Source organism: Anopheles funestus, chromosome X (assembly GCF_943734845.2).
Source record: "Anopheles funestus chromosome X, idAnoFuneDA-416_04, whole genome shotgun sequence".
Classification (NCBI taxonomy): Eukaryota; Metazoa; Arthropoda; class Insecta; order Diptera; family Culicidae; genus Anopheles; species Anopheles funestus.
In genome coordinates, this window is record NC_064597.1 from 16,656,382 (window position 1) to 16,663,780 (window position 7,399).

General features: G+C 42.3%; 3 protein-coding genes across 3 annotated transcripts; all 3 read right to left on the reverse strand.

Annotated features, from left to right (window-relative positions):
- Positions 1–797: 797 nt before the first annotated feature.
- On the reverse strand, positions 798–2,174 carry LOC125766624 (5-demethoxyubiquinone hydroxylase, mitochondrial). Its single transcript, XM_049432863.1, has 3 exons — positions 2,001–2,174; positions 1,710–1,862; positions 798–1,438 (listed from the first exon to the last, which is right to left on the reverse strand). The coding sequence occupies exons 2-3, from the start codon at positions 1,852–1,854 to the stop codon at positions 1,008–1,010; spliced, it is 576 nt and encodes a 191-aa protein (XP_049288820.1). The 5' UTR covers positions 1,855–1,862; positions 2,001–2,174; the 3' UTR covers positions 798–1,007.
- A 378-nt stretch (positions 2,175–2,552) lies between these two features.
- LOC125766204 (Golgi to ER traffic protein 4 homolog) lies at positions 2,553–4,830 on the reverse strand. The gene is made up of 3 exons (XM_049431981.1): positions 4,700–4,830; positions 4,231–4,596; positions 2,553–4,163 (listed from the first exon to the last, which is right to left on the reverse strand). Exons 1-3 carry the CDS (start codon positions 4,703–4,705, stop codon positions 3,558–3,560), a joined length of 978 nt encoding a protein of 325 aa, XP_049287938.1. The 5' UTR covers positions 4,706–4,830; the 3' UTR covers positions 2,553–3,557.
- A 454-nt stretch (positions 4,831–5,284) lies between these two features.
- Positions 5,285–6,629, reverse strand: LOC125766444 (tubulin-folding cofactor B-like). Its single transcript, XM_049432460.1, has 2 exons — positions 6,351–6,629; positions 5,285–6,223 (listed from the first exon to the last, which is right to left on the reverse strand). Exons 1-2 carry the CDS (start codon positions 6,471–6,473, stop codon positions 5,621–5,623), a joined length of 726 nt encoding a protein of 241 aa, XP_049288417.1. The 5' UTR covers positions 6,474–6,629; the 3' UTR covers positions 5,285–5,620.
- Positions 6,630–7,399: the final 770 nt, after the last annotated feature.

Consider the following 7,399-nt stretch of genomic DNA (forward strand, 5'->3'; position numbering starts at 1 on the left):
GGCCCCTACAACTACGCAAACGATGAGGGAGGGGGGGGGGGAGGTGCTCAGGGAAATACCGTTAACCGAAACACACTCGCAAACCTGTGCATATGGATTTCAAGGAAGAACAACCCACTACTGAGGTCTCGGCTGTCCATATCATTCCTTGGAAAACGTTCGTTCTCGATTTAAAGGAGCTCCTGGCTGCTCTGTACGATTAAGCGAGAAGGTCAACAAATTTACAACCTAGTCACCGCCGAACCTGGATGGCAGAGAAAAAATCGCATTGTCGTAATCTTAGAGCCCCGGTTATCCATATGATTCTTCGGAAAACGTTCGTTCATGGGTTTAAAGGGGCCTCTAGTGTTCGAGTTCGATCAGGTAGTAGATAAGCCGGGGGAGGTTCTTCTACTCAAGCTCCGTTACGTATGAAATGTTCTGTCGTCTTTCGGGGCTCCTCCAAACAACGGGGCCCTAGGCGGCCGCCTACTCCGCCCACCGTTAGATCCGCTACTGGAATAGTTTCGGTATGTTGTTGGTATTACAACCTAAGTTAGAGTTTATTATTAATGTTTGTGTTTTTATTTTACCGGAACGTCCCACATTTAACTGATATAGGACTCCATAGGGGGCGGCCCGGTGGTGCATGTGATAAACGGCGCCCGTCCACACGGCAGGACCGGGTTCAAATCCCATCCGGATCGTTCCCCCGTAGCAAGGACTGACTATCCGGCTACGTGGTAAAATAAGTCTAGTAAGCCAGAAATGGCCGGCGTGACCTTGTAAGGTCGTTAAAGCCAAGAAGAGAGAGAGACTCCACTACTACTTTTTATCAAATAGGAATCATTAATACAACGAAATATTTAATACACAAGAATGATGAAGAGGGATGTTCACAATGCATTAAACTGTGCTATCAAGACAAACATGTACATTTAATCGCTCATAAAACCTTCCTGATTGAAGTGCCTGCGTTCAACTGCTTGGGATTAGGAACCTAAAATGATAACAACTACAGAAAGCAACTATACCTTTTCCGCTATCTTGATTGCCGTACGGCAACCAAACTTAATGACGTCCGTTAGTGCACGATAGAACGGGGCCTGTTCCGCACCATGCTCTATTCCCGTGTCGTGATGTTCCTGCTCTTCATCCCGGAAGCGCTGGATCGTATCGAGCAGCTCCTTGTCGGTGAAGTTCGGATCGTCCATCAGCTTACGCAGCTGGTCGTTGTAATGTTCGACAATAACCGATTCGACCGCGACCGTACATGCCATGGCGGCCTTTTCACCGAGCAGCGCCGTACCGGCACCGAGCGCAAAGCCGGCAACGTTCCAGAACGGTAGCAGTGCCGTTGGACGGGCGCGGTATTTGTTGATAAGCCGATCGAACTCTTCTTTGTGGGCCTTCTCCTGCTCCCACATATGCTGGATGGTTTTGCCCGCCTTGGTATGTCCTGCGGATAGAATAAGGACGATCAACAGTGGCCAACGAATGAATCTCTGTAATCTGTTTCGCGAACTAAACTCTCGATATACGGGAGGCTAGGGATTTTGAGTTAAGACTTGATTCTTTCATGAGTGAGTAAGTGGTGATTGGCCTATGTTTGATATGTGATATGGTTTATATGCACAGCAATTCACCTCCAGCTAAAACATGTGCTCTGTGTATAACCTATACTGCTCAGGATAGCAGTTGTAAGTCTGCAAGAACATATCATTCCTTACCAAGAACCGCCATCTGTCCACGGTAGATTTGGTTTGCTCCCAGTTCACCGGCATGGTCCACTCGGATAACACTGTCGATTAACTTCGAGCACCGCTGTGTCAGTAGTTCACGGCTCGTGTGAACACCTCTCGTGATTTGTAGCATTTCTCAAACTTTAAAAGAGATACAAGTAGTTATATAAGCTTTTCAATCTATGAATTAGATATACGAACAAAATTTTCAATAACGTCGCGATATCGCATGTGTTGTGCTGAGCTACGGAAATGAATACCACTTATAGCGTTACCTACCGTCCCGAGGAAGAAGATATTTTCCACCCAAAACTCTTCCAAATCTCAGTCGTTGTAAATATTACAAATATTCTTAATGGTAAGATATTTCACAAATGCTTTAACACACCACACCTGGGAAAGGCGCCGTGTTGTGGTCTTAATCGGTGTGCTTACCGGAATTTCATAATAACAACAAATAGCTGCTGTCAAAACAGCTGGCATACGTCAGCTGTTTGCGGTTCACGGTGCATTGCCATAAAATGCGATAAGGCGAGCGTTTTGGAAACTTTTTGTTAATCCACAATGTTGTCTTTGCTATGTCTTGTGTTCACATCGCCTAGAAGTATGCAATTGCGGTGTCCCCCGGTTTCTGCTCTGGCCAACAACTACTACAAATTACATTTTTTTACCAGTTGGTACCAAATCCTTCCGAAAAGGCTAGATTCCTTCTATTGGATAATATCTCAAAAAAACTTCTCGAAAAACAGATATCATTACGACATAACATGTATATATTCTTACTAGAATAGCCAGGAATTTTATTCGAACCTTTAATTAAAACAAGGAATGTATAATCATAATAATCATTTGTATTGCGTTTTTTAGGAAAAAAATTGTGATACGGGAACAGTCATTCGGATGCGTTAGATGTCTTTACGTGTCACTTTATTACTCAAACAATCGTTTCCTTAACTAAATTGTTACGATCGTACTTTTTTACGACTATTAGAACCGAAAGTTTGTGTATATAAGTCGAGGAACAGATATTTGCCATCCGTAGCTTATCCGACTGTTAGAACCGTTGCAAATAAATATTAGCTATATCACAAACGATACCTTTTTCATCTTCATGCACTGATGGATGGTCGCGAAAAACATATTGAAGAAATTTTAACAAGCTGACTATTAGGCTGCTTAAAGTAATGAACTTTTCGTTTTTTTTACTTTTGCTCCGTACCCAAAGAGGCGGACAAAGCACCTTAAATAAACGAAACAATTTGCTCCAATTTTTAATAATTGATTAATAAGTTTGCTATTATCTGCTATATGAAATAATTTGCTCCGGTTTTATGGTAGTTTTACGTGCATTGTGACACCCTTGTATAACTGAAATAGTGAAGAAAAAGTTAAATAGGAAGAACGAAATCTCCATGTACAACACCAACCTTTCTTTACCAAAATCTTAGATACAAAAGGTAGTGCTATACACGCAAAAATGCGCTTTTTTAAACTACACTAAACAATTCTAACTAACTGATAATTTCGCTTGAACCAGTTGTAAAATCGCTAGTGCGATATGGAGCTCCCTGTGTACATCGTTTACCATTGCCGTACAGTTGTTTAGTACTACTCGCGATACGAAGTTAATTTACATGTTCAAGTTGGTTCTATGATAATCGAACCTACATTACCTACTTCCCATCCGCACAGAGACGACATATTGGAATCATGTACATCTATCTGTCGTCCTACCTCTGACACCCACTAGCGAACAAAAACTCAAAACAATAATATAATTAATTCACCTCTCACTTGCTTTCCCTCCTACGCCAACAAGCTTACGTACGATCACAATTAATCAACCTCCCCATGGACGCTTGTTCCTTCTTCTAGCTCGTCTTCCTCCAGGTCGATAAAAAATTGCTGCAGCAGATCGCTAAAGATAATGTTCCGCTGCTCATATCTATTGCCGTCAAAATATTTAACGCCTATCTTCTGCAAATACTTCTCGTAAGACCGATCCCGCTCGAGCGACGGTTTGTACAGTTCACACAACGCCCAGAACGTCGCAAACTTGCGATTGTTCTGCTCGACCAGCTGCAGCAAAAAGAAGAGAAAGTTGAGCAGCGGAAAAGCGAACGGCGGATCGGTACAGGCGATTTCAGAGTGAAATTTGCAGTACGTCGCAAACGTGTCCGCAGCAACCGTCGGTTCCTTAAGGGCAAGCTGCTGCAGCACAACATGGGCAACGAACAGATCGATCTCACTGGTGAAACCTTTCGTGCGGCTGATTTCGATCAACAGAAAACCACAGCTGGTACCATCCCTGGCCAGTGCGAAATGATGACGAGCGTGCGTCAGATCACCCTCCCGGTACAGTATCTGCGCGTACAGCTGGTGCATCAACGGATGTCCGGTCGGGGACATCACGAGCGAACCGCTCCACTTCATTGCCTTTTCCTGCGGGTATACGCATGAGAATTGTTATTAATCGATGTTATCTTAGCCTGTAAGGCTCTATACTTACGAGCAACGTTTCCCGATCGACAATTGTTGGTTTAATTTTGCCGATCAACTCTGTAAGCCGTTTCATCCATTGCTCGCTACATCCAACAGCTATTCCAGCTTTTTCGAGTGTTTGGATAATCAACAATCCAAGATCCGCACCACTGCTATACTGTTCGTGCTCCAGCATTGTCAGTGCACCGTCGTATAGCAGTTCCAGCACGTCGTCATATTTTCCCTGCGACACATACCGAAAGTAAAGCGTGCGGTACATCTGATGTGCTTCGTAGAAGTTTTTCGATTCAACGGATGCCCGCAGTTTGTCCAACACCCGCGAAACTCCGCGGGATGATCCCGTTTTGACCGAAAGCGATTTCTCTTGTGTTTCCTTGAAACGTTTCCGACAAACCAAAAGAAAATTAGAAAGGCCCGCTCCAGCGTGAGATATACGACGGGAAACTACAGTGAAGTTAAACGTTTTGGAAACATACCTGCATTTTATTTACACCATAAAATAGCTTGAAAATAAGAATATTTTACGAACACGAGCGGCAACAATCACGTAGAATGCGAGATAGCCATCAATCTGTCACCTGAAATATCCTACGGCACAAGGCTGGGCCATGTTGCACATGACTGGAAATGTTGACAGATTGCGAACTGTCATTCGCATCTAGAGACTTTTATTAATTTTCAATAATTTATACATTTGATTACTTATGAAAAGTGGTGATGCCGAGTTTTAGTATCGAAAATAAATTTTAAAATAACCAAAATAACAATTATCTCCGCGCAAACGGCATAAACACACTCCAAGATAATCTTCAAAAATACCACAGTTGATATACACCTTCAAAGGTGTTGCACAAAGGTTAGAAATAATTTTGGATTTGAACAATATTAAATTGATTACAGTTCCATAATTACGTAAAATTCATCACTTATTCTTAGCAAATAATTTTGTATCTACATAGCATCAAACGATGGTTAGATTGAGATAGCATATATAGTTTTCCTATAGCTTTAAATCATTTTTTTTACAAGTTTTTTGTTCTTAAAGAAAGCATATGCAAACATTCGGTTATTCGACTTTTATTTGAAAAGAACACAATAGCGTTACATAGTGACAATTTAGAAAGAAACATTCTATAGTTTAGCTTAGCAGATCGATACAATAGTGCCTAAACGGTTAGATGTAAGAGAAAACACACAATTTAACTTTTTGTTGCATTCGGGCATGACAAGTTTTTTTGTATGCAAACCCCCATTTTTCGTCTAGAAAATGTTTCTAGATCCTAGTGCTGCTCTTTATCATCATATCACTTTAGCAAAGCACACACACGGTACACACATGAAAACACACTCCATTGGAATGCCGAAAAGAATCGTCGGATCATCCATACGGATGGCTTTTACAGCTCGTCATCGAGGGAATACTCTTCCGGTGGAAAATCACCAACCTCGACCGCTTTCGGTGCAACGAAACTACCGTATTTGGGTCCACAGTCGAAGTATCTTTTACCATTTACGCTGCCATCGTTTACTCCGAGCGGTTCGTCAAACTTTACGCCAATGAATACGCCAGGTTTAGATTCCAGTAGACCCTTGTACATGACTGTACCGAGCCGCACGGGATTGTTTTTGGCTGTCACTCGGCACCGGGCCCCGATGGTAGTGGCGTCGAGTTTTTGGCGATCTTCCTCCTCTTGTCTCTTTCGTTCCTCTTCCTGTTTGGCCATCTCTTCCTCATTGTACTTGCCGAGTTTGTTTTTCTTCAGGAAGTTGCGCACACTGTCCGCCTTCTTGTCGTACTCTTCCTGCGATAGCTCAAACTTCGGCACATTTTCCTGGATGCACTGGAACTGATCCACAACATGCACCCGCATGCCGTCTTCAATCGAATAGCTACCGAGTGGTTGGTTGTCATCGTCCAGTTTGGACACCAATCTGTCCCCACTGTACAGTTCAAGCCGCATAGTACCAGCATTTCCACCGGTAATTGGTTCCAGCTTCGCCTGAAAGGATACAAATCGATGTTTTGTTAACATGTGGTATGAATGGAATAGAGATTTTGTTTGCATTCCCAAACGCACGAGGAAGATGGGGAAGGGAAAAGACTCGCCCCGATGCACGATGACTCACCTTGAACTCGTAAATCTTCAACGATCGGCTGTATTTTCGTTCGAACGATACGGTATCATTCTGTGAGTTGGAAATGTTGATTGTGACGATATCGGAAAGCTCAAAATTACTCGTTGGTGACATTGTGCTGCTTTTCTATGTTCCTGATCGATCTGCCGTATATGCTTCAAGTCGGTGAGCTTACTTTGCTTATAGTTTTGTTGTTTTTTGCTCCGTGCTATGATGAACTCTGGCGACGGCCACACAATGCAGTGAACGGTATGCTGAAAACTTTCAATACGTACATCAAGAGTTTCTGTGACAGCTTTCAAACTGGCGGTTGCCAGCTGTTAAATCACTTTCAGCCGCAATTATCAAGGTGTATTTATTTAGAAGGTGAATTTTTATCATTTTTCCTAGGCGCCATTGCTTAGAGGACTTATGTCAAAAGCATATGTTGGGTTGCTTATAAAAAATATCTGCTGCCATGCATTCCTACGAATAGCACGCAAATATGTATCGGAAAATTGAGAGAAGAACAACCTTACCAAGTGTAGAAGTGGAAAACTGTCTGAAATTTATTATAAAGGAAACTATCGACGATTAGGTTCGTTGCTTTAATATACTCAGTTTAGTTTTGTTGTTGCTATAACTTGGTAGAATTTGTGAATGATTGCGTGAAAACGTAAGAATAGTCTTGTTGTGAATAAAAACGCGTCATTATATTGGTTAGGAAGTGGTGACAGATATAAACGATCATAGCATAATATCGATTATAGCAAACGAATTTCGATGACACCGGGACGGAACGCTGTGAAAAGTCGACATAGCTAGGAAAATGATGGCCGTTAAGGAAAATGGAAAATTGTATAAATAGAGGCCAAAAGGCGCGCTTTCGGCCTCTTATATTCCAAATACGCGGCAATAAAGACCAATTTGTGGTCGCTCATAGCTTAACTAGCTTTAAAGCTTTAAAAGCCGCACATTATTTACAACAAGTCTCAACAGCAGATTGAATTGCAGTGCGTGAAATTCGACTTCAAGACTTCGGAACCTACCGATTCAGGATC

Bases quoted from the DNA above. Each gene is read 5' to 3' on its own strand.
- LOC125766204 (XM_049431981.1), bottom strand. The intron at 4,164-4,230 runs GTAAGTATAGAG...GTATACCCGCAG, and splicing joins TCGATCGGGAAACGTTGCTC to GAAAAGGCAATGAAGTGGAG.
- LOC125766444 (XM_049432460.1), bottom strand. From the start codon at position 6,473: ATGTCACCAACGAGTAATTTTGAGCTTTCCGATATCGTCACAATCAAC. The intron at 6,224-6,350 runs GTGAGTCATCGT...GTATCCTTTCAG, and splicing joins TGAAGATTTACGAGTTCAAG to GCGAAGCTGGAACCAATTAC.
- LOC125766624 (XM_049432863.1), bottom strand. From the start codon at position 1,854: ATGCTACAAATCACGAGAGGTGTTCACACGAGCCGTGAACTACTGACA. The intron at 1,439-1,709 runs GTAAGGAATGAT...TTCTATCCGCAG, and splicing joins TGGACAGATGGCGGTTCTTG to GACATACCAAGGCGGGCAAA.